The sequence below is a fragment of the Penicillium manginii genome (genome assembly GCF_028828005.1).
Source record: "Penicillium manginii strain IBT 31320 chromosome Unknown utg000004l:1.0-7231830.0:1.0-7236170.0, whole genome shotgun sequence".
Taxonomy (NCBI): domain Eukaryota; kingdom Fungi; phylum Ascomycota; class Eurotiomycetes; order Eurotiales; family Aspergillaceae; genus Penicillium; species Penicillium manginii.
The window spans coordinates 5,879,400-5,907,268 of NW_026643105.1; the positions used below are offsets into that span (position 1 = coordinate 5,879,400).

A 27,869-nucleotide genomic window follows, 5' to 3' on the forward strand; every position below is an offset into this window, starting at 1 on the left:
ACTTGCGATCCAGGGGCCACGACTTGTTCTTGTTCTTGTTCTTGCTCTTGCTCTTCTTTTCTTCTCGGCCCTTTCCCCTCTCTCTTAGCTCTTCGTTCTCGTCCACCTAGTGAAACGGCGGCTCGGAGGGTTCTGCAGCCTACTATTGCACTACTTCCCTTACTCTTATCTTCATTTCGCCTATCCCTTCATCCCGTCTCTAATCCGTTTCTGGAAAAGATCTTTTTTTTTCCTATTTTATTTTTTCCTGTTTCTTTTCTTTCCCTCTTTTTTTTACCTTTCCAGAATTTTGGGGTCTGCGCCCCGATTGACACTAAGAAGGAATATTTTCCGAAAGCCGCTTGGATCGCTTCGGCTCTTCTACTTCCAATTTTCTTTCAACAGTTGGCTCTTTTACCCCCCTCGGTCGAACTTCTTCCAGCATAAACTTGGTGACAGTCTCCAAGGGATCCGAAAAAAAAGGGAAAAAATCCAAATCAATTTCCAGTGTATAAGACAAGGATGTCTTATCGTTCATGAACCCGCCCCAATTGCAACTGCGAGAATGCGAACGGAGATATTGAAGACGGGGACAACTTATCAATGCGCTTGAACCGGTGATGGACATGATGTCGGCAGGGACGGCCTCCTTTGCCGCGGCGTCCGGCTCTGACGTCCACTCTAACCTCAGTTCAACTTTTGCCGCCACCTCCTCCTCGTCCTTAGGTTCATTAACCGATTACTCCAACTACCCTCTGGCGCGCCAGGGGGACCGCACCTTCCTTCGCGATCCCGAAAACCTCTATCCTCTTCCATGCGACCTCCCCGAAATCCACCGCCAGAGCTTGCGCACTATGATGCTATTGCGCGTCTTTGGCGGCCCGTTTTGCAACCCCCACCTGGCCAATCGCCCGCCCAAGCGCGTCCTGGAGATCGCGTGCGGCTCCGCCCTGTGGTCTGGCCTGTGCCACGAATACTTTGTCCGGCGCGGGCAACCGAACACCTCCTTCCACGGTATCGACTTTGTCTCTCTCGCCCCAGATCTACGCAAACAGGGCATGAACTGGCAGTTCAAACGACATGACCTTCGCAAACCCCGGTTCCCTTTCCCAGACGACTACTTCGACTTCGTCTTCATCAAGGATGCCGGTATGTGCCCGTCTAGTCCGGCGCAACAAGCTTCCGGGCTGAGCGAACCCCTCCGAGTCTTGAAATCCGGGGGCGTTCTAGAGGTCTGGGACTCAGATTGGGTATTCCGTTCACTCCTGCCCAACCCAGCACCCGCGCGCAAGACATCATCCAAGGAGCAGGAGATCGCCGACCAGACGGCAACATATACATTTTCTGCCGCCACCCCGTTCACAAGGGCCCAGAACAAATATCTGGTGGACTACAATTCCTGGGTCGAGAAATCATTTGACCGTCGAAAGATCACAGCTTTGCCCTGTGCGACCATCGGTCTATCATTCAATTCGGAGGTAGATCTACTGGAAAACATCGACAGTCGTCGTATCGCCATTCCACTCGGGGAAGTACGATGGGAACGAGAAGGTCAAGGAAAAGATTCCAAGGGCCGCGCCCAGAAAGCCTTGACCCAGGAGCAGATTTCTATTCGACGAACTGCTCTCTTGACTGTAATCCAAATGATCGAAGGGCTAGAGCCCATGCTCATGGAAGCAAGTGGGAAAGGACGTGACGAGTGGGACAGATGGTGGGCGGCTATGACCACCGACCTCTTCCAAAAGGGAGGCCTCGCCAGCGGCGAGTGTCTCGAAGTCAGTGCCTGGTGGGGTCAAAAGAAATGAATTGTCCAGAGAAACCATGTTCAAGAATCGATTCCGGTGTTTTTCGGTGGGCGCAAAGCAAAAAACAGTGATCAGTGATCGCGCTTCGTCTTGGTGATACCCCCCAATTTGTGAATTTTCGTCTTTAATTTTTTTTTTTGGTTTAATCCTTATTTTTGTGACCTTTGTTTCTGTTTGGTCCTGTCCGGGGTTCCGGGGTGCATATACAAATGATTGGGGCAGCTCATTTTGCAGAGAAAATGGCTCAAGAACTGGCAAGCCATGTCATGAAGACTCATAACGCTTCTTCAGCGCTCGATACCGCTTTAGGTAGTACCTATTGAGAGATCTTGTCAGCGGCCATTAACGCCAGGAGATGAATGTTGCGATCGCATGATGCTATGATGTATGATGACAGAAATGTGTGCGAATCATGAACTGTGTCTAGCCCAGTATTGTCCATAGGACAAAAATGTATAAAAGAATCAAAGAATGATCTCAAATTCCATCTTCCAAGTAGACAAGGACTTTCAATAACGAGACGTCGCGGGACTTTGCGGATCTCAATAGATAGAGAGGTGATGGAGGGATTCGCTTACAGTGCTTCGACCTCTGAGATTGATCGATGTTAGCATCCAACTTGACACGGCTCCGAGGCATCTTAGGATATGAAATAGCCTGAGATTGGGGCTCACCTTTCTTCACGAACTCAGCGCGGGCAATACCCTTTCGAATCTCCTCCTCGTCTGTGACATGTGATTGTTTCGAAAATGCGCGATGAAGCCGATCGCGAAACCATTGATAGCCGAGGGGGTACTCTCGGCCTAGAAAAAGGAGCTCTATTTCAAGTTCAGGTAAGCATCACTCTGTTGGGGCCCCAGCGATGCGGATGTCATTGCAGGATTGCAGGATTTTTTTGATGGTATAGTGAGCCCTCACCTTTGTAGACAGCAATTACCTGTCCGCGTAGCTCAGGTGCTACCATCGTCTTTCCATTCGTTGTGGCTTTGTCTAGTGAACGCAGCGATGGCAACTTGAATGGTTGATGCGGAGAAGTTGCCGCGCAAGGTTCGCCCCGCATATAGCCGTCTCCGCTCACGTGCATCTACATAAGTTGAAGTTACAAATAGGAATCTCTGGCATTTTATATTTTCTACGTACAACTTCATCGGAGTTAAGCTGTCTTCTTTTGCTCTCGTTTATATACAGATTCTGCTCTACTGGCAAAAATTTGTAATTGGCAAAAGGAAAACGTTCATTTATTTCAAAACTAGTTAATAGGGGGTAACGAGAGTATTGTCAAAGACAAAAGGAAAACAGTACAAACAGGAGATCAAAAATCATCTTAGCAGACATACCTAAACTTCAAAACTTCAAGGCATAGAGGCTTCAATATCAAATCGTAAATCAACAGAGATTGCGCTAGGCCACGTAGTGATTTTCCCGATTCGCCGAGTGCCTCGAGGAAACGCACTGAGCAAGATGTAGGCAACTGTCTTGCCAATTCTGGAGCCCATCAAGGCATCAAACTGCGGGGTGCCGTGATTCCACTCTCGTAAACAACTGCCACTTGGCCATCCTGATGGCCAGTGATCATCCCCGTTGGCTCCGTATAGACAATCTCTAACAAAAGAGATTGTTTGACCGTTTATTACACTCGTTACATAGATATAGCCCAATAACTGCATTGGATGATAATGCCGATAAAGAGCTTGACTTACATCGGAAGCATACGGAGCAGCACTGTTCTCTTCCCTCTCGAAGAGGTCGATCAGCATAACTCCTGGTCCGATCAGTCCTTGCCATGTAAAGCTAGAACCACGTATATTGGAATTAATCATGATGTAGTGAGATGTACCAGGGGGAGCATTTTGAATTAGTTCTCGAAGGTCATCAGGAACTGCGGAGGCGTGATCTTCCATTTCATCGAGTTCTTGTTTCATTTGGTCATCTCCATTCACATCCTCTACTTCCGAAGAGGCTGCCAGCAAATCTTCATAGGTTAGCGTGGATTGTTCAATCGGGCAGTTTGGCTCATCGGCATTTTCTAACCATCGACGTCGCAACATCCCTTCTCCAGCAAGCTCAGAAAATGAGCGAACAGGGTCTCTATCAATGCCAAAGGCCCCTGCGTTAGCTATGGCCCCTTGACAAGAGATTATCTTTAGCTCCGAGTCACTCATGATGAAAACTGAATAAAGGCACTGGCAAGTACTAGTACCACAATATGGCCAAACTGGATTTGCTGCTGCTGATGATACGGCTTGAGCTGGTATCATCAGGTCTTTATATAGTAATCACAAAATACTTCAGCATATCTTATTTCGAGTACCTACCTAGGTATATTCTGGCTTTGTGACCATCATGAACAAAGAAAAGTTTGTATTCGTTCCTAGCTTGGTAGTAAAATTGGCAATGCAGTTGTATGAAGTTAAGTGAACAAAGCAAAACAAATCCAAACAATGTTTTCAAGATCATTATATTTCTTTTCGAGTATTACAAACAAAAAATTACAATGAGAACATTTCAGAAGCTTAGTCTACAAGATACATACTAGTATTCAGTTTAGTATCAGTAGTGAGTGCAAGCGGGCCGACGGTAAGCCACGCGGGGTTCTCCCCGAGTCTGACCCAAACTTGGCCCAAGCTTCCGAGGCCGCATTGCCGTCCACCCGATGCGCGATCGCATTGATCTGCTTCACATTCTCCTTGCAATCGCTTGCCATGATACCTCGATCAGCGCTGAGCAGGCAGCTGCCTTGCCACATAGTCTCACCGTTTTCACGGCGCTATTTCTCTGCAACCTCCCCCGACCAACACGCCAGTACTCCGACCTCGGCGAACACTCCTGCACGACCCCATGGGATCGATCCACGATGGCTCACCATGATGAAACGACGAGTCGGGAAATGCATGATGTTTGGTCTCAAACCAGCACAAGTCGATGATGCAGGTAAGATCCTGCAGCAATTGGCGCGTGACTGGAGGGAATTGATCGCTGGTAGCGAGGGATTCCTGACAGATGGAAAGCGACGAGGATTGTATAGACATAACGTGGTCTGGGGAGAGATGGTAAGGAAATCGACCTTGAGAAATATCAGTCTGTACATATATACTGGATCTGCTAACGCTTGAAGTATTTCTGCCAAATAGGATGTCATGGTAAGCTCAACCCCTTGCAACTGTAACTGGAGAATTGAATGCGCAGACAATCGTTGGAAATTGGAATCACGCTGATATATTAACAGGGTATGATTTGATCATGAATCCTCCCCCATACTCACTGATAGCTTTTCTAACTAATCTTCGATTGCAAACAGGGCATGTCAACAACGTCAACTACGTCAGATACGCCGAATCCGCTCGGGTGAACTGGACCCGTAATATTGGAAACAATATCGACGAAGCAAATAAGAAAAAGTGGCTTGCTTTGCTCAGCTCAACCGGCATTGGACTTATATTGCGAAGCATCAAGGTGGACTACAAGTTTGTAAGTCTTGGATGAATTTGCATTGGCATTTCGGTTGATTTAACAAAATACCCCTGCAGCCTATGAAGTTTCCAGATAAGATATCTGTCTATCACAAGCTAGTACAGGATCCGTCAGCATCGCTATCATCCCAGTCGGCCTTTCAGCTGCAAGTTATGATCATGTCGGAAGCCCGGCAACGTCCTGCTGCTCGTTGTTACGAGGATATTGTCACCTATGACTACCAAAGGAACCGGAAGACGCCTGAGCTACCACCGTTCATTTTTGAGCAGTTTAAGGATATTTGGCATCTGCAGGAGAAGGCGAAGAAAGATTGGCAACAGTGTATTCTAGACATTGAGACCAAGGTCCGGACACTTGAAGTAGAGAGCTGGGATCGCGCGGATGCAGTTGAGGATACAGGCTCTGCATCGCAATAGATTTTATCATGATATCATACTGCAGACTCTTGTCGATATTCATTAGCTATTTATGCAAAGAATGTAGCTACATCCTACTTGTTCTATCTACTGACCAGTATTGCCCAGGGCTTTGAGCGGCTCCCCCACTTTTTTGCCGATAGGCCACATTGGACCGGCTATATGGCTTGGTCTCCAGGCGCGCAAGCCGGGCATGTTAGTGCTTGTCCACAGCCAATGCCCCACTCAAGTCGCCTACACGTACTCGGCACTGAAGTTAGTTACCTCGGAAAGTGGGTTGTGCTCACTAGGGGCACCCTCGATACCCCTCACGTGTAACGTATTGAAGAGACAAACCTCACTTAACAAGTGATCCACTGCTATTACGTTTCACAGCCCAGTCGTCAATTGCATTCTTCGCCATGGTCGACGGAACACGAACTGAGCATCTTGCAACCTGGGCAGCTAACCTTCGCTATAGGGATATTCCCGACGATGTGGTCCAAAAGACGAAAGACTTCTTTCTGGATACCTTAGGATGCGCCATCGCTGGCCGCCATCATCCAGCTGTGAACGCCATGGCTCGGTTCGCGGTCCAAATGGGTCCTTCTAATGGGAAAAGCGAATTAATCGACGGTGCATTGAAGTTTACAACTAGTCCTGCATTTGCCAGTCTTGTGAATGGAGCTTCATCACATGTTGTTGAACAGGATGACCTTCATAACCGGAGTATCATGCACCCTGTAAGTTCTACCATGTCTCGGATCACCTCTCTCTTTCTACCTGATCTTTGGAATGAAACTAATTCGTGTTAAGGCAACCGTTATTTTCCCCGCTGCTCTTGCCGTAGCTCAAGACCTTAAGTCTAGCGGAGAGGAATTCATCACAGCATGCGTGGTTGGATATGAAGTTGGCTGCAGAGTAGGGGAGTTTCTAGGTAAAAGCCATTATGAGGTATATAAATCAGCCCTGCAGATCCATTCTACTACTCGAAATAAATGACTGACGCTCGACAAGCGCTTCCATTCCACCGCAACAGGTGGTGTTATTGGCGTTGCAGCTGCCACAGCCCATCTTCTCAAGCTTAATGCAGAGCAAACATTATCCGCAATCGGGACAGCTGGAACACAAGCAGCAGGTCTATGGCAGTTCCTCATGGACGCAACACATTCCAAACAAGTTCATACAGGGAAGGCTTGTTTTGATGGAATTTTCGCTGCTTATTCTGCCCGTGATGGTCTTCTCGGGCCTCGAGATATCCTTGAAGGACCCAAAGCAATGGGTGTCGCCTTGGTCCCTGGAGACACGAACCCGGAAGCAATTGACCGGAATCTCGGAGTGGACTTTGAGGTGTCTCGTTCAAGCTTCAAATGGCATGCATCCTGTCGGCACACCCACCCTAGCGTCGATGCGTTGCTGAACCTGATGAAAAAGAACAATGTTGGTTTCGATGATATCGAATCGGTCGTGACTCGTACCTACCAAGCTGCTCTAAACGTATTGGGTCTGAGTGGAAGGGGAGAGACTGTTCACCAAAGCAAGTTCTCCATGGGCTTTGTTCTCGCTATAGCAGCGAAAAAAGGCCAAGCGATGATCACCGATTTCACCGAGGAAGACTTGAATGATACCGCGCTAAGAGACTTCCAAAACCGAGTGACGATGGAATTAGACGCAGATATTGATTCGGCTTTTCCCGAGAAGTGGCAAGGAACTGTTATAGTGACTTGCAGATCGGGTCAGAAATTCACGGAGTCTGTAGAATTTGCGAAAGGGGACCCCGAACTCCCCTTGACGAGGTAAGAGGTTCAAGGAACCATATACTCGTTATTACGACGCTAACATCTCACTTCACTGACAGAGAAGAGATCGAAAGAAAGACCAGAGCTCTTGCCATATATGGAGGCTTCGACGATTCCAGTAAGGTCGACGAGATAATCAAAAGAGCGTGGAATTTGGAACACGAAAGGGACCTCAGAGGTTTCGTGTTCTAATAGACATCAAGTTACTAGCTTTGGCAACCTTGACATCATGCGCCCTCACTCCAGGGCTTGTGCAGCTCAAGTGATTGGCCTGAAACCTCGAATAATAGTCACCAAGTTTTCAAAAAAGCTATGAGGAACCCCGGAAGGCATCATGATGAAAGTTATATCCGTAGTAGTATTGAGAGCAGCGATGTTCAAATGCGATTATGGATAGTGTATTTATGCAAGAAAGATTCTCTAAAAAGCCAAACTTCAAACGCCATGGATGCCAGATAGATAGACAGAATCCAAAGAATTTGTCTACTAGTATAATGCAGAATTCAATTCCGGATCTGCATGCAAATGTGTTGAACAGGGTATCTCATCTCCAAAGTTGGGCAAATTCAATGCATACATGATCGCAATGAGGATATGTTCAAGTTTCCTGTGACTTGGGTCGAATAGGCAGAGTGGTGGAAGTTGTTGGGTCGGGGGGGTCCTGAAAACCGAGTAATAGCAGCGACGTTGATATTTTCTTCGTCCACTGCCTCCAGCTCCTCTTCATCCTCCATAGATTCCGTGATGGAGCCCGCGGGATGCGAAAGAGCTTCCGATGCTTGCGAAATCAGACTTGCACCGAGATCGGTGCCTTCGCCGTCTAGGTATTCGCTGCCCTCGCCATCACTTAAGTTCTCCTCGTAGTCTTCTTCGTCCGCATCTTCGTCCTCCTCAAGGATTTCATCCTCGGCAGGTTCCTCATCATCTTCTTCGTCTTCGTCATCGTCTTCTTCTTCTTCCTCGTCCTCGTCCTCATCCTCACTATCAGTGGTAGAAAAGGCATCCAAGTCCTGAGGCATGTCACGCCAATATGTGAAGTCTGTATATTCCTCACCCCCAGATTGCACCAGGAGGCTCACGGGAGGAAAGAAGTGATCTAACAGCTCTTGCATAGTCACATAGCTGCTCTTGTATTTGTTCAGACTTAGCAAGTCAAGAGAAACTTCGGCATTTGAGTTGATCGTGAAAATTCGCGTCGAAGGGATATTCACGGATCGATAGCTCAACGCATCGGTCAACCGATTTCCAAACCCGGCATAGAAAGGATTCTCCTTTCCGCAAAAAAGATTGAGAATGTCGCGAAGACATGCCATTTTGAAAACCTCGGGCTTTCTCAAGTAGATTTCTCGTCTCAGAGCAGCCATTGTTCGATCCGGACTGCAGATGACTGGGCCTCGGGGAAGCCGGTAGCCATCTTGACAGACGCCGTAGAGATATGCACGGGTGGTATCTGCCTGTCCAACAGATCGACTTGTGAGGTACATAATGTTATAGCCATTATTCAGAATGTCGGTATATAATTTGGCTACGCCTGCATGAGTCCAATCGCGTCCAATCATGTTTAAAACATGACCCAAAGCGTCCGATCTGCGAGAGCCAGTCAGTACTATTTAAGAGGGATGTGATATTCCTGAGAAATATGAACTTACTTCGTGATTGTGCCATCAATATCAGAAATGACAATCGGAGTATTGCCACTCCACAGGTACATGGCTGCAGTGCAAGTGGCTTTGTTCACACTGAACGACATGGTGTTCGGGCCCGGTTTCAACGCCAAAGCCTTCAGCTGGTCACTTGTCAAGCGCAGAGTCTTGGCGTAATTGCGAGTCTCAACTGGGAATGAATCGTGCATTGGGGAATGAGGAGGTGTAGGAAATCCAGGTTGGACATCAGATTTGGTTCGATGATGGCGTGTTGTCATGGAGGGATCCAATGGGCTATGGTCACCCTCACTGTGATACCCGGGGTCTGAAATTGCATCTTCGCTCAATGCTGTGCCAGGTCGCATTGAGTTGATGGTGGCTCTTCGATCTGCTGCCTCTTTTGCCTCTTCACTGCCGTAAATCCACAAATTACCATGCTCGTCGGCACCGATGAGGGCCCCGATATCGTAGCTGCCTTCCAGTTCTTCCGCCAGAATCTTGCGAGCTAAGATCTCGGCCCGGAGAGCATCTTCTTCATTGCTCTTATAACCGGTCATGTCCAGCATCAGATCTCCGGTCTCATTGACATGGGATGGAATGTTAGATCCCGATAATTTCTTGGACAAGGAGATCGCACGATCCATGGCTTCCTGAGGAGACACTGGAGGAGGACTGCGTGATCGATCTATTTGCTCTGTATCGTCCTCGGATGTGGGCTCCGCGCTGGCCACAGAAGTTCGGTCTCCCGGGGCAGATTGAGGGGCACTAGTTGAAAGTATGTTCTCCGACATTGAGTGATCGAGCGCGGGTTTGGAATTGAAAGGACCAGGGCTGAGCTCCGACCCCGCTGGAGATCGTGATAATGGTGTGATTGCACCTGCGGTGACACGTGGGTTAGAAACATTCGCTACGAAATGAAAATCGAGCATCAATCAATCATACCTAAGTCCGTGGTTGCCCGCGACTGTCGTGAAAACGACATGGTAGGTGGAGGGTTTGCACCTTCGGTGGGAGCATCGCTGCCCGACCTCTCCAGATCCAGGTGTTCGGGTTCTTGGAGGGACGATTCAAGATCGTCGGTTGGGACCTTTGGGCTGCTCGCGGGAGAAACTAACGGCGAAGTTTGCAAAGATGCGGGGATGTCGTCCGTGGTTTCGAAGACGAAAAATGCTTCGCCTCCTTCTCCCAGTTTCATCGCATAGTCTTGTTTGACACCATTGACCTTGAATTCCACCTTCTTTTCAAACGGACGTAAAAGTGAGAACTTGCCGAAACGAACATGAAAGGGCGAGCAAGCGAGGGTTCCTTGGAGGAGATCTGTTAGCCTGGTCTCCCATCAAGAAAGCCACTGGTCTCCCTCTTACCATCTTCTTGTTCAATAACGATCACGTCAATAGCTCCACTCAACGTGGCTGGGTTGATCGAGTTCCACGTCTTGGAGACGGAACCGCTGATACTCCGAACGTATTGCATGGTACCGGTCGGCTTGAATGGCTTGGATGGCCCAGGGCACGGCTCCGATAAAGTCTAATCAAGGATAAAGACTCAAAACGAGTGTGGACGGCGTCAACGAGGTAGCCGATCAGCAGGAAGAGGGGAAGTCGCAGGTCCGTTGGGAGTCGCGGAACTTGACTCGCAAGTAAAGGCCGCCGCGCCGCCCATGTGACACTCAGCGAATAAGGACCAGGAGCATGACCACCGCCAAAAGACCTCTGCCTGAGATAAATGTACCGGGAAAATTAATGGAGAGGATTTAGAGAAAGAATTAGATCTTCCTTAGTATATGCAATTAACCAGCCGGGGTCTCCGAAGATCTGTTGGTATTCATCAACATTTCAACCAGCCCAACGTTCTTAGATAAGCCGGCGAACCTGCCGAGGTCATTTGCGTTGAGGCCATCCCCGTTTGGGTTTAGCGGCCGATCGGGACCCGTGATCGCACTAGCCCGTTGAATGTGGTACACAATGGAATACACACAGCCATGCATAGGAGGGTGTACGAGCATGAAGTACAGGATTTGGTTGAGTTGAGTTGATTATATCAAGTGGAGGAAAAAATACTTAAAAAATTGTGACATTTTTTTTTTCGTTTTGGCTTTCTCAAGAAAAATAACTTTTGTTTCGGAGATCTACTATCGGTTTATCTTCCAATCCAACTATCTATATCTTCTATAAATCGGTGGCTACTACCATGATATCACCTGAGCACGTTTCAGAATCTTACTACATCCCTTCTGTACTTGAAAAGGTACAGAAGGGATGGAATGAGCAGAAATCATTTTGATGCACCCTAAAAATGAGGAAAATACATTCTGGCCATGATCTACATTTCCATGAGCGGGGGATATCAGGTGACGAGTCACGTGCACCCAGACATCTGCGCCAGCTAGGTGCGGCCGCCGGATTTAATAGCGTCTCCCCTCTCGCATCTCAACCCCGTACTCGCCGCCCGCGTTTGTGGGTGCTTGACGCTGGGATGTACGAGCCACTGTATCTTGCATTTGACGCATATCCTACCGTAATCCCGCGAGTTAGGGTACGAGGCGTCATGGCTCTTTTTCTGGCGGTCTCGATCCTGTGGGCCTTGATCTGGTGAGCCTCCATTTTGCTTTGCGACAATTTTACCGAACTAACCGTACGGAAAAGGCTTCTTTATCGCGCCTGGCAAGTTTGTCAGACCCCGAACGACATCTTAGTGGAGAAATTGGGATTGGATATACCGCCGCCGCCAGAGGTGACCCTCGAAGAGATCACAGCCCGTGAGATTCGCCTTGCTTGGAAGCAGCCAGATTTTCACAACTCCATACATAAGCACATCATTCAAGTGAATAATGTCAAGGGTATGTAGAAATCCTGTCTCCCGCCAATGAGGCGGCTTTCGCCATGATCTAATGTTCTAAATCTCCTCAGTGGGCGAATCAAAAAGAGCGGAAACCGCCGTGGCAATCTTGAATCTCGTCCCAGGCAGCATTTATCACATATGTGTTCTTTCCGTCAGCGCTGCGAACTTCCAAACCCCGAGTGCGATCCTTCATGTGCGAACGAAATCTCTCCCATTGTCCCGAGCCCAACAAGATACCACTACCGGGGCTCCTACGATTCGGGCATCTATTCCCAGGTCCACGGTTGGACTTCCGACTCCTTCCGCCCCAGTTATGTCCCGCGAGCATAGTGCTGGTCAATTGCCCGGCAAGCGACCCTCTACCGGTCGAAAATCATCGCCCGCGACTGGAACACCGGACATTGCCCATGTACATTCAGACGAGCCGTATAATAAGGGATTGGCAAGGAACAAGCGGGATCAAACTCTGGAACAACTCGCAGACCGACTCAAGTCTTTACAGCAAGAGAACGACAATGTTGAGAAGCAAGCGGCGGAGGAGGAAGACGAGCACACCGGCCTATTAAAGGACCTTGAGAAGCAACGTGATGGCTTGAAGAAACGTGTGAAAGAAAAGGATGAGGTCAGCGGAGATCTCAAGAAGCATGTCTCGAAGCTTGAAAGCGTCAACCGCAGCGTACAAGGTGAAAAGTCCAAGCGTCTGCGGCTTCTTCAACAAAAGGAAGCCGAGCGTAAGAAGCGGAAAACCGATATTGTGCGATGGCAAGAGAAAGTGACTCGCATGACCGAAGATGCTGCACAAGTCGAGGAAGAGAAAGCTCGCTTGGAAGAGGACGGCAAGACTCGGGCTGATGAAATTCGCCAGAAGATTTTGAAAGAGCAAACTGACATGAAAATCATCGACGACGAAATTCAAGACAAGGGTGGCAGAATCAAGAAGCTCGAAGAGGAGAGACAGGGCGTCCAAGGCGATAGTGAGGATGGCAAGGAGTTGGACCGAATTGACAATGAGCGCGCCCGACAATGGGAGGTCAAACTTGGAAACTTGCATGCCCGTTATGCCACTCTCGTGAATCTTCATGCCCAGGCCCAGCAGCAGTACCAAGAGGCCCAGGAACGACTGAAGTGGCTTACAACGCAGCGCACTAGCAACTCAGGACCGTTCTCTTTGCCGGCCTTGGATCTTGATATGTCAAATACTGCAACTATCCGACCTCGTCGCCACCGCAGCTCCCTGACCAGCGATGTCTCTTCGCCTATAAATTATCCCGGTATTGAATCAGCTTTCCCAGGAGGTATCAACTACAATCCACCTACCACGAGCTCGCCCACATTTCCACCCATCTTTAATATCAATAATGGAATGACGCTTCCGGGCCTCTCGGATCCACCCGAAATCATGCGTTCCGATATGGAGGCAGCGTTCAGCAACCCGCAAATGAGTCCTCGTGCCGATGCCCTGCTACCATCAGATCTTCTCGGTGACGAGGAGTCGCCTGAATTCCCAAGACCTGTCACACGGCCACGATTTTCGACCTTGGATTCAGTACATAACCCCCTGGAGGCCTTTTGCCATGGTCCTGTGTCGCCTGTCTCATCAGGAAGTAGGCCAGGTAGCATTTTTGCCAGTCCTCTTGAAACACACAGCCGGCGAGATTCGGATTCCCAGGCAATGCATCTTTCTATTGCCGGAGAGGCTCCAAAGAGTGCATCTCGAAGGCTTTCTGGCCTTTTCGGGCTGCGACCTCGTGGAAAGACGCTGGCTGATGAACCTCCGATGTTGGGCACGTTGAAACCAGGACAAAGCCAGTCATTCCCTCGCAATGTTGATGAGCTGGACCCAATTGGCTCACGTCGCCGAAGGCTGAGCTACACGGGAAACTGGGCTAATGCGATGTCGTTATTCCCCCGAAGCAATACAACTGGTGTGACTGCTGATAGTTCATCTGATCACGCACCCTCTCGACGGGCTGCTTTCTCAAGTATCTTTTCGTCAAGCAAATTCGGGTTTGGTGGCGCTGCTAGCCGCGGAAATCCCGATATGAGTACTGGATATAACCAGTTCAGCCCTCGACACGATCCCATCGACCCGTCGTCCCTCCTTGGCGGTGTTCGCCGTGGATCTCTGTCTCCACGACCATCCTCGACCTTCTCATTCGATAATCAGAATCAGTTTCCGCACCCTTCTACAGATAACCGTCATTTTGGCTGGCCCTCGACAGACCAAACTGGACATCGCAATAGTCCTCTCGGATTGGATTGGGCTTCCCCCTCTACGTGGTCTAGGGCACCATCTCGCCGTCCATCCATTCAATACGGATCTTCAGGTCATCTCCCCTTAGGGCTGACAGGCGAACCGGACTTTGTTGAGGATTCATACGATCGCCAGCTCCGCCCTCTTCAAGCCCCGATCGGAACTCGGCCATCCTCATCCCATCGCCCGATCACCCCGAAGCTGAATCCTGCAGCACCTTCATTCAAGGGAATATTCTCGAGTAAGAAGTCAGACCGAGGCAGAGAAAGGGATATCGATGGCCCTTTCGATCTGCATATGGACGATGGATCTCCCTCAGAGCCTCGCACATCACGCGACTCCCGCTCCCTTTCCCACTTCACCGGCGATTCCTATGAGTCTCTAGAGCGTGTCCAATCTGGTACATCGATGGACAATGCGTCCAAGGAATCCTTCATCCGCAAGATCACTCGCAAGGGTAGTTCAAGCAAGTTCAGCTCTTGGAAGGACCGCTCCGGTCTGTTTTCCAAGAAGGGTGACTCATCGCAAGGAGATATTGACGAGGATACTGCAAGCGAGGCTCAGCTGGGGAGGAGTGTTGACAGCACTATATCCAGTGCGCCCTCCGCTGATCGTTCAGCCCGCAGCAGTCTTGGCTTCTTTTCTCGCAAATCGCGCCGGTCTGACAAGGCCAGTGAGACGAGTGAGCGAGCTGATGAAACTGGCGACGAAGAACTCTCCGAAGTCGCCGAAGCGTGATAAAAACTGTGATTCCCATTCCTCCACTCTTTTCTATTTTCCTAGATTCTGGGGTAGCATACATACATACATATGACGGATTACTTCCGGTATTTTCAGACATCTTTCCAATTCCAGGTAGTATTTTCGACATAGGTACCGTAAAGCCATTCAACAGATTCATTTGTAGGGAGAGGACCGGCCTAGTAAGTGTATTGGACAAAACATGTGGTCGAAAGGCACCATTAGTTAATCACTACAGTGGCTTGCGTACCTATTAAACGGGCGTCAAATGAAATTAATCTAAGAATCGGTCTACAGGGTGCTTAAGGTCAGTGGCTATCGCGTCTAGTCAGCGACCTCGGGACACTACCCTACTCAGTGAGATATCACAAGCGGAAATTAAACATCGAAGTCAATCAAATCTGATCGGAGTTCACGAGGGAACTCATCCTAATGATATCAATGGACTGTCGGTGTCATGTAATGGGTATCTAGTCGCGCACGACGCGGACAGGGTGAGCCTCAGTGTTGAACACAAACGTATTCTTGTCACCTTTCTGGACTTGCCATGCAGCCTCTATAAGTTTGGATCAGTGATTTGTCCATAAAAAGAAGGAAGGGAGAAGATAAAATACCCTCGGAGTGTGCAAGGTACGAGTACTTCATGACCTCGGCGAAGAGGAAGCTCTCCTGGTTGTCATACTTGGAGCCGCCATTGGCCTTGTTCACATTGGATACAGCAGCGAAGCCTGAGTCGGTGCGACAGGTAGAGTTGATGGCGACGAATGCGTTCCAGACCCAGTCGCGGTACTAAGATTTCGTTAATACCATCCACGGAACTACATCAAGCAAGAATGATCCAGATAACTTACGATTTCTTTGCCAGTAACGCGATGCGCATAGTAGAAGCTCTCAACCACCTCGGGGCGGAGGACATAGGCGCCACTGTTGATGTAGAAGCCAGCCTTCTCGTAGAAATCCTTCTGGTCATCTGGGACCTGGTTCGGGTCCCAACCCCACGAGTCTGGCCCGATCTTGGTAAGAGTAGAGTTGTATGTAGCCTCACATCCGTTCACCAGCTCAAGACCGAAGTCGATAAAGTCCTGGCGATTCAAAACTGTGCCACCTAGAATGAAACTGCCACCGTCGAAGCAGGTCAAATGCTGCGAGCTGAGATCGTAATTCCCGTCGTTGTACGAAGACAGGAACGTCAGATCCGGGCGAGGTTCTGGGTGTGCCTGAAGATGCTTGATCGTCGACTCGGCCGCGAGCACCCAGCGGTCTTTGTACGTCGCGAACCGCTTAGGGTCGTACACGTACATCTTGATCAGGTACTCATAGAATGAGTCGTCACCTCCGTTCCATGAGACCGATGCGTCTGAAAACTGGCCAGTCTTAATGTTGATCGAGCTGCCCACAAGGCCGGGGAACGGCTCGCTGCTTGAAGGCTGCGGGCTCAGCAAATATGACTCGGCCTTTTGGCTCAGCTTGGCATACTCCTTGTCACCAGTCAAATCGGACAGGCGCGTCCATTCGAGAACCAATGTTCCGGTCACAGCAAGGCCATTGGTTGTCGCGCCATCGTTGCCTTTTGATGTAATGTTGATGTTGTTGTATGGCACACCTGACGGAGTATTGAAAGCAAACTTCAGCACATTGGCGAGATTTTTGGATTGTGTGAGCAATCCGTCGACGAGGCTCTGGTCGTTGACCAAGTCTTTTGCGGGTCCCTGCAGCAAGTCGTATCCCGACAACATGCCCCCCAAATAACGAATGGTGGTTTCAAAAAGGCTGACGGTATCCGAGGTCTCGGAGTAGTCGATCTTCTGGACATGCTCGAGAATAGTTTTCACAACGTCTGCCTTGCCCATGATCACGGCCGTGGAAAGCGCATCGACTGCGGAGGCTCCCCATCCATTTCTATGAAAAGTAAAGGACTTAGCCAAACCAAATCCTTTTTCTGTCGAGATACTCGATGACCAAGTAAAAAAAAAAATACTCACCTAGAATCGGCGTGACCATTGCTGACCGGGGTCAGCTCGTCGTGGGGAAAAGCATATTTCATGTATCCATCCCACGCGTGCTGGAAGGCTTCCTTGACGGCGTCGGCCTTGGCTTGGTTGGTCTCTGGCTCGCGACGCAAGACAGCCTCCGTCTCGCCATAGGGATAAGCAACCGTAGAGCCCAATAGGCTCAGGACGGTGATAGGGAGTGACAATGGAACGCGCATGATGGTCAAGTCGGCGCTCCGGGGTCGCGTAGAAGAATGATAGTATCAATAAAAAGGGCGACGAGAGCAAGAGATTCTTCAATCGCAAGCGAAAGGACAACCCAGCTGTGTGGGTCAAGGCGATTTAATAAATACTCGAGAGCCGAGTCGTGGTGGATCAGGAACAAAAAGAATGAGAACGGCGGATTGGGGGAAGAACACAAAAGGGGAAGTGGGAGCGTCACATCGATCGTGTGTTTACTTCCCGCCGGTCCTGCAGATTGCAGCATTGCACATCTTGCACACATTGTACACACTGGACCCGGACTTCACCCGCTCCACTTGTCCTGGGGGATCTGCAAGGGCGTTCATTCTAATTGGTTGTCACTCCGAGGTGGCTTGGGGAATGTGTCCCACTGCTCGCCTCTGCTGGACCGGCTGATCCGACTAGTCGCTGCGCCTTCGATGATCCCGATAGTCTCGTCAAAAGGAGAAGAGCCCTGCCTCTGGATGGGCGATCCCTGTTCACACCCCAGGAGAAGGACGGATGACTCGTACGGGTGATCCATTTATGGTCACGGTTCCTGAAGCTTGGATCCCCGTGGCGCCAAGTGGGATCCGATGCCCTCATGCAGGACCCTGTAACTTACCCCTCAAATGTCTTTCGTGTGGGCATGATGCATGGCTGCCATGTCGTCACAATGCGGCCTTGTCGTAGCGTGGCTAATTTCCTACTCGAACTAGTACTAGTAGGTTAAACCTCAGCCGGTCAATTTATTTCGGGAATCTCCTGCTCTTGCAATTCCTCCGACAGGGCCGATGCTACAGTGCATTTCTCTTGGCTATTTTCTAACCAATTGAGGAATCTCCGACAGAGTGCACAACCTTGGAACGGGAATATAAAATGTTAGTGGCACTGTACCAGAGGATATATCCAACTTACGATTGGTGGCTGGGGTGTCGGAGAGCTTAGATCGGCGACCGTCCGAGCTGATCAAGTGCTAGCGCTTATTCTCTAAGGCGATGAGACCGAAAAATCGGTTTCATCTGCTTGCAGTGGCCCCTCGAGATTCGGCCTTGGGCCACATCAACTTGAAGAGACGGACTTTTCGAACGAAAATAGCCGGCCCAATGGATTTGGCGGAGAAGAAGTCTTGGCCGTTCTTATGAGGATCGATCAACTTGACATTCCAAGGTTTGAAAGGGCAAAGCAATGTCATGCGCACGAAAGCTACTACTACTACTACTAGTATTTCAATTTAATCCTTGCACAAGCATACCTTACACATTTTCCTCAGCGGACAGGTGGGTTATGGCAAATCATACTAGTATTCCTACTTCACAGCTCGAGAGCAATGCTATTTGAACGTTTCGCTATAATCAACGGGATCGATTTGGTACTAATACCACTCTTATGGCAACTTAAAGTTCTTGGCAATATTAATAAGAGTGGCATCTTTACTAAAAAATCTACCATGTCTTGATTATGTACACTTGTAATACAAACTACTATCGAAGGTAGTAGCCGGCCATTCAACGTGCCTTGCCATTCACGGGTGTAAACAATTTAACCTTAAATCCCAAGTAAAACCTTGGAAGGCAAATGACGGTTCTCCGATATCGGCGTCGCATAAAGCTAGAAGACCAGCTTGCGAGTAAGAAGCAAGTCAGAGCCCTCTCAATGCTCCATTGCTCTCATTGCCAAAAATAAGAGAAAAGACCACATGATATTCCAAACAGTCAAATAGGTATCTGCAAGCGCAAGCGCTGTGGAGCGAATTGGGGAAGTGGGCCGATTTGTAAGCCCTCGGCATACCCTGGATGAACAATGTATAAAGTCTTCTTCACCTTTCTATTCTTCCGTTGCTGTCACTTCATATTTAATCTGGTTGTATTTTGCTCCTTATAATTCAATATAATGGCCACGGGAAATACCCTCGTGGTTCGTGTGCCTGAAAGGCAATCTCCCCAATTAGTCCAAGAACAACTTTCCCTTCCAATCCCCAGCGCCAGCCAAGTGCAGGTCAAGGTGTCACACGTGGCACAGAACCCGACAGATGGTAGGACTCTCTGCTCTACTGATGATGAGGATTTCACTCGACTCACCCTAAACCAGTGCAATGCTTTGATGTCAATGCTTTCGGGGACGGAGCTGTTCTGGGGTGTGATTTCGTCGGAGAAGTGACCGAGCTCGGCAGTGGGGTTACTCGTCTTTCGAGGGGCGATATTGTAGCAGGGCTGATTTGGGGCGGTATGAATCTGTCTAAATACCATAAATTTATACGAGAGCCCTTACTGATCTTTCTATTGCAGGTGAAATTGCCGGCCTGGGCGGTTATAGTGAATATACTGTTGCCGATCAACACATCTCTTTCAAGGTGCCTTCGAACATCTCGAAAGCGGAGGCCAGTACTGTTCCACTAGCAGCAGCCACAGCATGGCTAGCTCTTTTCTCCAAAGGTTGTCTTGACCTTGATCGCTCCAAGGCCACAGGAGTTAGTGTGTTGGTGTGGGGTGGTAGCTGTATGCAAATGATCCCTTTCCCAAACTCCCACTTGGTCCCCTGAAAATACTAAAGATGAAAAGCGAGTGTTGGTCTTTATACGATTCAGCTGGCATCTATCTGTGGCTTCGATGTGGTGACAACATGCAGTCCTCGCAATGAAGATCTGGTCCGATCCCGTGGAGCTAAGCATGTATTTGACTACAGAGATCCACATGTGATCGAGAAGATTACGGAGGTCTCACCTAATATTCAACACATTTTTGACACCATTGGAGATGCCAACTCTTCGTCTCTATCCTCTCGGGCATTTGGTGGCCGCGAGGGTAATCTCTGCACCGTCAGACCCGGGAAGGCAAACACAGAGCGTGTTACCGCTAACACAAGAGTGACTGACGTGTTAGTATGGACTGTATTCCTGAAGGATCACCGTTATGCCCATTTCCATTGGCCGGTAAGATGCAGCCCTCAAAGAATGATGGTTCAGCCCCCAAGAAACTAAACTCAAAACTCGTATCTAGGCCTCGAAGGAAGACCACGAACTTGCTAGCGACTTATTTGATAACTTATCCACCTGGCTGGAACAGGGAAAAATCAAACCAAGCAGGGCAAAGGTGCTCCGTGGCTTGGGATCTGTGACTCAAGGGTTCCAGGAACACCGGGATGGTGCGATCTCCGCGTATAAGATTGTATATGAGCTGTGAGATACATAGTTGGAGCTCAATACAATCAAACTCATAGACTGTGGGAAAGCACAATTATATGTATTGATTTTTAAATACTACTGGAAGCATATATAGTACATGCGATGACACCATTCGATCAACTAAGATTAAATCAAAGTGGAGCGCGATATCAGATCCCGCGATTTTTACGTCCGGCAGATGATTCAGCGGGGCGGACCAACCAAGGCCGTGGAAAATGAAAAGAGTCATCGCCCTTGCACATTTTTCCCCTTCCAAGAAGCGCACCCCAAAAACCTGCTGGGGATATTCATACCCTAGTATCTTGGATTCGATTCCTTTTCCTCCCTCCTCCCCCATTGAGTCTTGCATACACGCCCGCCATGGCTACTCCCATCCTTATCTCCTACCCCTCTACCCCCACCTCTGGACTCTCCCTCAAGCAGATTGCCTACTTCGGCCGCGTTCTAGTTAAGGTCTCAAGTGTCGTGGAGGCTGAAGACTTCTTGCGCAAAAATTTTCGCAACCTCGATATCTACATTGATGCGACTACCATCTCCTCGTCCGGAGATCTGGTCGATATTCTGAACGCCGGTGCCGCCAAGATCCTCATCTCCCTCGATCAATTGACCGCTCTCTCTCCAAGAACAATCGGTTCCTTCCTCTAGACTGCTCGTCAACGCCCTCGTCGATGCCGAGCTAGACATTCTCCAGAAGTGGATTGCCACCAATGCTGCCGAGCGTAACGAGGCCAGCGTCTGCACTAGCCCCGCCAATGTTTCCGCCGCCGCCACGAAATTGAACATCAGCTCCGACTCACCCCGCCTATTCACAACCTATGGCAATGAGACCGTGACTGAGGATGCTATCGAAAAGGTCGCACAGCAGGGTGCAATTGCTATTGTTCCCTCTCAAACCCTGACAGTCGAGCGGGATGCTGCAGGCCAGATCTCTGCCGCTAAGTTGATCGCTTCTCGGGCCGTCACCGATCAGGCCAATGGCCTGTATGCCACATCCGTCACGGACGAGCGGGGCTCTTGCCTGGGTATGGTTTGGAGTAGTGATGAAAGTATCGCTGAAGCCCTCCGCACCGGCACTGGTGTTTACCAGAGCCGGAAGCGCGGTCTGTGGTACAAAGGTCAATCAAGCGGTGATGTTCAGGAGCTCATTCGGATCGGCTTCGACTGCGATGCCGATTGCCTCGTGTTTGTTGTTAAGCAGATCGGCCGCGGCTTCTGCCACCTCGGTACCGAGACATGCTTTGGTGCTTCCGCTGGTTTGTCCCGCCTCCAGAAGACTCTCCAAGCTCGCAAGGCAGATGCCCCTGCCGGATCGTACACTGCTCGCTTGTTCAACGAGCCCAAGCTTGTGGATGCCAAGGTGATGGAGGAGGCTGATGAGCTGTGCCGTGCTACTACCAAGGAAGAGATTGCTTTTGAGGCTGCCGACCTCTTTTACTTTGCACTGACCAAGTGCACCGCGGCCGGTGTCTCTCTTGAGGATATTGAGCGCAACCTTGACCTGAAGAGCTTGAAGGTCAAGCGGAGAAAGGGTGATGCTAAGGGACCCTGGGCCGAGAAGGCTGGCCTGGTTGCCCCTCAATCAAAGCCCGCTCCTGCTCCTGATGCTCCCGCTCCCACGCCTGTGGAGGATCGCACTACCCGTATTGAAATGAAGCGTGTGATCACGTCCTCAGTCTCTGCCAAGGAGGTCAGTGATCACCTCAAGCGTCCTTCTCAGAGGTCCAACGATGCCATTGTCGGTCTTGTGAAGCCCATTATCCAGGACGTTCGCGAGGGAGGTGATGCCGGAGTTCTCAAATACACGCACAAGTTCGAGAAGGCCACCTCTTTAACTTCTCCCGTTATCCATGCCCCATTCGCTCCCGAGCTGATGAAGCTGACCCCCGAGGTCCAAGAAGCTCTTGATGTGAGTATCGGTAACATCGAGCGGTTCCACACTGCCCAGAAGGGCAGCAATGATGCCCTCGTGATGGAGACCATGCCCGGTGTTGTTTGCTCTCGTTTCTCGCGTCCAATTGAGCGTGTCGGTCTGTATATTCCCGGTGGTACTGCTGTGCTTCCTTCTACGGCCATGATGCTGGGTGTGCCTGCCATGGTGGCCGGTTGCCAGAAGATTGTTCTTGCTTCACCACCCCGTGCCGACGGCAGCATCTCCCCGGAGATTGTGTACGTTGCTCACAAGGTCGGTGCTGAAAGCATTGTTCTGGCCGGTGGTGCCCAAGCTGTCGCGGCCATGGCCTACGGTACCGAGAGCATTACTAAGGTGGACAAGATTCTGGGCCCTGGAAACCAGTTCGTGACTGCGGCCAAGATGCTGGTGTCCAACGACACCTCCGCAGGTGTGAGCATCGACATGCCTGCTGGTCCCAGCGAGGTCCTTGTGATCGCCGACAAGACCGCCAACCCAGCTTTCGTGGCCTCCGACCTATTGAGTCAGGCCGAGCACGGTGTTGACTCACAGGTCATTCTCATTGCCGTCGATCTGAGCGAGGAGCAGTTGCGTGCCATCGAGGATGAAGTTGATGCGCAGGCTAAGGCTCTTCCCCGCATGGACATCGTTCGCGGATCCTTGGACCACTCCGTCACCTTCGTGGTGCGGGATATCAATGAGGCAATGACCCTCAGCAACGACTACGCCCCCGAGCACTTGATCCTGCAGGTCGAGAACCCCGAATCTATTGTTGAGCAGGTCCAGAATGCCGGCAGTGTCTTTATTGGACCCTGGACCCCTGAGAGCGTGGGTGACTACTCGGCCGGTGTCAACCACTCTTTGCGTAAGTTGATAATACCTTTCTAACCCCAAATATTTGATTCAATTACTGACAATATTCACAGCTACCTACGGTTACGCCAAGCAATACTCTGGTGTTAACCTGGGCTCTTTCCTGAAGCACATCACTAGCTCGAATCTGACTGCCGAGGGCCTCTTGGGTCTCGCGAAGACCGTTGAGACCCTTGCTGCAGTGGAGGGACTCGAGGCTCACAAGCGAGCTATTAGCATTCGGGTTGCACAGATGAAGCGCTCTTAGAACGAAATTGGGAAGTTATGAAGTTCCTTATCACGAATGAATGCGCGATGATCTCAATTTAAAGGGGAACGAACAGTCCCGTAGAAAGGGAAAGTATTTATTGACTTTTCGGGAGTGAAAAATATTATATACTAGCATATAGCAGAATTTGTTCTGTCATTTATTTTTTCAAGATTTATCTATGTCTCTCTGTCGTTCCAAAGTTCTTACTGGTTGGGTAGTAAAATGCACATTGCGTCATCCAAGTTGAGGGATGGCTCTGTATGCCCCAGGGTGGGAGTTCCCCGGGTGGGGGCCATCCCTAATTGTGTAAGGCGTAGTCAGTTATCCTGCTGCCCAGTTTGCCTAGGTTGTCAATATCAAGGAATCGGGAAATAATAACTGTCTGACCAATCATGAGGTCAAATGCACCGCATTCAAGTTGTCATCATGGTCATGGATATGTCGGTGTCGACACAGCCGAGTAGAAGTGTGGAGCCAAACGCCGCTGAAGAAATGCCGCCCGCGACGCTAACCTATCTAGGTGGCATGTGCCGCCCGGCGGGCGTTTCTTGACTATTGATTCAAATTTATACGAAGCTTACGCTGATCGATGGATATTTACTAGGATAAGATTTCTAGATTTTGGGGGCGAGCGCCAGATACCGCCTAGACAAGCTTAGCGTTAAACCGAGGCTGAGTTTCTGAGAAACGCGTCATGCGATTTAGATGTATAATAGGGTTCAATTTCGGTTATTGAATAGTGCTTCTTGGTTCCTATATTCCAACATCCATGATCCTCATATCAAATTTAGGACATCATGAAAGTTCTAATTCCTGCCCTTACTCTCATTCCATTCTGCATTCCAGCAGTCCTAGGTGGCCACCTCCCTGGTCCGGCCTACCCAGCGCCTGAAGATATCAGCAGTGATTCTAGCCGGGTGGCTGCCAGCTGGAAGAATGTTACCGCAACGTTAGATCAAACTCTCAAAGGTGGTGGTTTGGGCAAACTAGCTTCAGCCATGCTGAAAAACACCACTTTCTCAATGGGCATGTTCTCGCTACATGATCAGGACGCTAGTTCTTTGCAGTACCACCACACAGCCCCGTCTACTCTGAATGGTACATATGGGACCAAAAGCGTCGACGCCGACTCCATCTATCGCGTGGCCAGTATCTCAAAGCTCATCACCACCTATGCAGGCATGGTGAAGCTCCATGAGAATGATTGGAACACTCCGTTAACCAAGATCTATCCCGCTTTCAGGGATTTCGTCGAAAAGACCGCGGTTGACTTCGATGCCGCACGAGACATCGAATGGGACAAGATTACTGTCGGTGATATTGCGGCACATATCGGCGGCATTCCTCGACTGGGGCTCCCCATCAGCGGGGATCTTCTGCTACTCTCCGAAACCAATCCAGCCGTCCTGAACACATTTGGTCTGCCGCCTGTCAACCGGACCGAGATCATGGCCCAGTATCCTTGCCTCCAAACTCTCGATTCTGGGAGTATAAAGTGTGATATCGATGATTATGTCAAGGGAATTGCGTCGGACCTTCCCAGATATCAACCTGGAGCCAGTCCTCTCTACTCCGACAGCGGCTTCTTCCTCCTTGGTGGTGCACTGGCCAATCTCACCGGTATGTCAATGGATGACCTCTATAAAAAGGCACTTTTCGAGCCCCTGAGCTTGAAAAATACCTTGTCCAAGCCTCCATCTGAGCCTAAGGATATCAAGCGCACTGTTATAGCCGGCACTGTGGAGTCAGCACTTGGAGAGGTCCCGATCACCACACCCTCTGGTGGTATCTACTCGACCATCAACGACCTCTCAAAGATCGGAATCAGCATCCTGAATTCCACTCTTATGTCAATTGATAAAACAAACCGATGGTTAAAGCCTGTGACTTTCACCGGAGATCTACACTATGCATTGGGTCGACCATGGGAGATCTATAGATACGAGTACAAGGACTCAGGCATTGTTACCGATATCTATACCAAACTCGGGGACTCTGGAAGCTACACGGGTTTGCTCGTTCTAGTGCCGGACTTTGAAATCGGTTTCAGTATTCTTGGTGCCAGCAACGGGACCGTTCATACACAGACAATTCAGTTCATCGCCGATACCCTTACGAATTCCCTTATGCCTGCCCTAGTGAACCAGGCCCGTCAAGAAACCCTTTCCAATCTCGCAGGAACGTACAAGTCGAATGACAAGAAACTGAACAACACTTTAACTGTCGCTGTCCCCTCATCATCCAAATCAGCCCCGGGTCTTGTCATCACTGAGTGGGTAAGCAACAGCACAGATCTTAAGAGTCACCTGGCTGAGACTCTGATCAACTGGGTTCCTCAACTGCCTCCCGCAAAAGCGAACCCTAACCTGGTTAGACTTGTGCCTACAATCCAGGATATTGCAGGCTCGGGTCAAATCGCTTTCCAGATGGAGACGGTTGATCCTACCGGTCCAATTCCTGGCCATCTCTTTACCAAGATGTATTCTGCTGGGGACTGGGCGAGCACCATTGACCAGCTTACCTATCACGATATTCCGATCAACGAATTTGTATTCAATGTCGACAAGAAGACCGGAAAAGCCCACTCTGTGACAGCAAGCGCTTACAATATTGAATTGGAGCGTCAATGAGCCAAAAATGGTTCTGCCCACAGTTTGATTTGGCGTCTTGTCTGGTTTTAGATATTTTCAAAGACCCTTCGTGTATTTAAACCTAGTTTGAAAATATTAGATGTACATTTTGTTAGGATTTTTACCATCCTCAATTCTATAGATGTACTCCGTATGTAGCGTCTTTTACGAGTCAATTCTGCGAAAGCCGCTCGAATATTTGAAATTTTAAGGAGCTAGCCAGAGCGCCACTTTCTCTGGAAATCAAATAAGACCAGTCGCATTTGACAGATCACATTCCTCTTGTGATTTCGCGGAAGAGCATATTTCCGGACCCAATATTCCATCCGATTAAGTTGTATTGATCCAAATTGTCTAGACAGAAGTACTCGGATTTATGCCGCTGGATGAGATACCTGCCTCATGCATAGCGAGGGAGCTAGTACCTAGGTATGAATTATTCTTCTAAAGCTAATAAACGATTCTTGCGATCGCTACACTATTTTATGCGGTGAACGCTTTTATAATTATGCTCCATTCCTCGCTTGTAACAGGCCCCTGAACTTATGAAATCATTGCTTTGCTAATCATTGCTACCTAGGTACGCAGTCATCCGAAATTGGCACGAACGAGATATTCACACTTTCACAAAATATGTCTGTGTAGGGCCAATTTGTGATACGACTGATGAGGATTACGAATTTTATGACGAAAGCAATTACCTAGTGGCTCCCTCTTTGCACAGCATCTGCTGGCATACTTTGGAGAGACGTGCGAGCGAGTTTACGCTCTCAAATTTTGCTTATGCCTTGCTGCCATCTTTGCATACCAAGATCACCGGCAATATCCATGCATTGTCTAATGAATCATTTCTGTCAGAGGCACTGCGACAGCTTTGCGAGTTCTCTCGCAATGATCTCCGGTAAGAACCTAAACTCTTCAGTATTGCGGATCGACTGAGGAGATTGCCCGAAGAACTTATTTTGCTGATATTGGAATTGCTGCCTCTTAAAATTGTCAGGTATCTGATATCGCTCCAGGCGACTATTAAATTGATGGGCGAAGCAAGTCTAAGCCGTCAATGGACTGGAGCCCTTCTTCTACATGGCCCATTGAATGTTTTCTTTCGTCCTTTATTTGGAGATAATTTACGTTTGTGGGCTTCCCAATGCTTACTAACAGTTCGGGCATAGAAGTGAAGATTATCAGTAAGTCCAAATTGAGAGTCCCGTGGTCGCAGTATCTTCTATAATTGGTTTATTCGGGGTAATGGGAATCGAATGCCTAACGAAAAACGGGAAGAGGGGATATTTTGGCTATCTAATTCGCTATTGTGATCACACGAGACGGATGCATATTACCTTACCGAATACCCTAACCCTTTCTTTTTGAAAGTAAAAGGCAATATAAAAATATTACCTGCTTAGTGTTTAAGACTTCTACTTCGCAAGCTGATAAATCTCACAGGGACTCAAAATTCGAGTGATTCAACGGCTTCCGTCCAAAATCCTAGAATTTGGTAACGTTTTTACCTAGGACACAATTTTTTCACTTACCTTGTTGTGTAGCAAGGATCCAAGAGTATTCTTTTTACATCCACGCCAAGGGGAATACATACCGTATACCAACAAGCTATACATACGATGTGTGCCATTCAAAGAAAAAGAAGCAATAATGTATGGCCTGACGGTCTGTTGCTCCACTGCCGGAGGAATCATTGGAATCGGAGCTCATTTTCGCCACTACTCGACGACTGGTAATCAATCTACCTATTCCATCTGGAAGGGTCAACCCGGCGGCTGTTATCTTCACATCAGATTCAAGTCGAAGGAGCGTGTTATTACAGTATGGATACTCCCCTGCAAAGAAGGTTTCTTTGATTATCCTTATCCAGGAGTGATTA

At 49.2% G+C, this 27,869-nt stretch overlaps 11 protein-coding genes across 11 annotated transcripts; 7 read left to right on the forward strand and 4 right to left on the reverse strand.

Moving 5' to 3' along the window:
- Window positions 1-599: 599 nt before the first annotated feature.
- On the forward strand, window positions 600-1,784 carry N7533_005895 (class I SAM-dependent methyltransferase; the record flags this gene model as incomplete). Its single annotated transcript, XM_057102545.1, has 1 exon — window positions 600-1,784. One exon carries the CDS (start codon window positions 600-602, stop codon window positions 1,782-1,784), a length of 1,185 nt encoding a protein of 394 aa, XP_056962175.1.
- Window positions 1,785-2,358: 574 nt separating this feature from the next.
- On the reverse strand, window positions 2,359-2,748 carry N7533_005896 (electron transfer flavoprotein regulatory factor 1; the record flags this gene model as incomplete). The annotated part of the gene is made up of 3 exons (XM_057102546.1): window positions 2,359-2,375; window positions 2,459-2,602; window positions 2,703-2,748. 3 exons carry the CDS (start codon window positions 2,746-2,748, stop codon window positions 2,359-2,361), a joined length of 207 nt encoding a protein of 68 aa, XP_056962176.1.
- A 388-nt stretch (window positions 2,749-3,136) lies between these two features.
- Window positions 3,137-3,946, reverse strand: N7533_005897 (uncharacterized protein; the record flags this gene model as incomplete). Its single annotated transcript, XM_057102547.1, has 1 exon — window positions 3,137-3,946. The coding sequence occupies one exon, from the start codon at window positions 3,944-3,946 to the stop codon at window positions 3,137-3,139; it is 810 nt and encodes a 269-aa protein (XP_056962177.1).
- A 393-nt stretch (window positions 3,947-4,339) lies between these two features.
- Window positions 4,340-5,671, forward strand: N7533_005898 (thioesterase family protein; the record flags this gene model as incomplete). Its single annotated transcript, XM_057102548.1, has 3 exons — window positions 4,340-4,862; window positions 5,083-5,252; window positions 5,312-5,671. Coding segments are annotated over 3 exons (1,053 nt in total), but the record flags the coding sequence as incomplete, so codon positions are not given.
- A 401-nt stretch (window positions 5,672-6,072) lies between these two features.
- On the forward strand, window positions 6,073-7,641 carry N7533_005899 (MmgE/PrpD family protein; the record flags this gene model as incomplete). The annotated part of the gene is made up of 4 exons (XM_057102549.1): window positions 6,073-6,393; window positions 6,467-6,604; window positions 6,668-7,446; window positions 7,509-7,641. 4 exons carry the CDS (start codon window positions 6,073-6,075, stop codon window positions 7,639-7,641), a joined length of 1,371 nt encoding a protein of 456 aa, XP_056962179.1.
- Window positions 7,642-8,027: 386 nt separating this feature from the next.
- On the reverse strand, window positions 8,028-10,565 carry N7533_005900 (putative lipin Smp2; the record flags this gene model as incomplete). Its single annotated transcript, XM_057102550.1, has 4 exons — window positions 8,028-9,036; window positions 9,099-9,969; window positions 10,035-10,397; window positions 10,457-10,565. Coding segments are annotated over 4 exons (2,352 nt in total), but the record flags the coding sequence as incomplete, so codon positions are not given.
- A 1,074-nt stretch (window positions 10,566-11,639) lies between these two features.
- On the forward strand, window positions 11,640-14,925 carry N7533_005901 (Fibronectin type III domain protein; the record flags this gene model as incomplete). Its single annotated transcript, XM_057102551.1, has 3 exons — window positions 11,640-11,683; window positions 11,738-11,931; window positions 12,002-14,925. The coding sequence occupies 3 exons, from the start codon at window positions 11,640-11,642 to the stop codon at window positions 14,923-14,925; spliced, it is 3,162 nt and encodes a 1,053-aa protein (XP_056962181.1).
- Window positions 14,926-15,398: 473 nt separating this feature from the next.
- N7533_005902 (glycoside hydrolase family 47 protein) lies at window positions 15,399-17,137 on the reverse strand (the record flags this gene model as incomplete). The annotated part of the gene is made up of 4 exons (XM_057102552.1): window positions 15,399-15,484; window positions 15,543-15,717; window positions 15,780-16,827; window positions 16,911-17,137. 4 exons carry the CDS (start codon window positions 17,135-17,137, stop codon window positions 15,399-15,401), a joined length of 1,536 nt encoding a protein of 511 aa, XP_056962182.1.
- A 1,897-nt stretch (window positions 17,138-19,034) lies between these two features.
- N7533_005903 (zinc-binding alcohol dehydrogenase family protein) lies at window positions 19,035-20,323 on the forward strand (the record flags this gene model as incomplete). The annotated part of the gene is made up of 5 exons (XM_057102553.1): window positions 19,035-19,176; window positions 19,233-19,367; window positions 19,430-19,639; window positions 19,703-20,073; window positions 20,141-20,323. The coding sequence occupies 5 exons, from the start codon at window positions 19,035-19,037 to the stop codon at window positions 20,321-20,323; spliced, it is 1,041 nt and encodes a 346-aa protein (XP_056962183.1).
- A 362-nt stretch (window positions 20,324-20,685) lies between these two features.
- Window positions 20,686-23,354, forward strand: N7533_005904 (histidine biosynthesis protein HIS4; the record flags this gene model as incomplete). The annotated part of the gene is made up of 3 exons (XM_057102554.1): window positions 20,686-20,896; window positions 20,949-23,099; window positions 23,161-23,354. 3 exons carry the CDS (start codon window positions 20,686-20,688, stop codon window positions 23,352-23,354), a joined length of 2,556 nt encoding a protein of 851 aa, XP_056962184.1.
- Window positions 23,355-24,154: 800 nt separating this feature from the next.
- Window positions 24,155-25,987, forward strand: N7533_005905 (serine hydrolase domain-containing protein; the record flags this gene model as incomplete). The annotated part of the gene is made up of 1 exon (XM_057102555.1): window positions 24,155-25,987. One exon carries the CDS (start codon window positions 24,155-24,157, stop codon window positions 25,985-25,987), a length of 1,833 nt encoding a protein of 610 aa, XP_056962185.1.
- Between the last annotated feature and the right edge of the window lie 1,882 nt (window positions 25,988-27,869).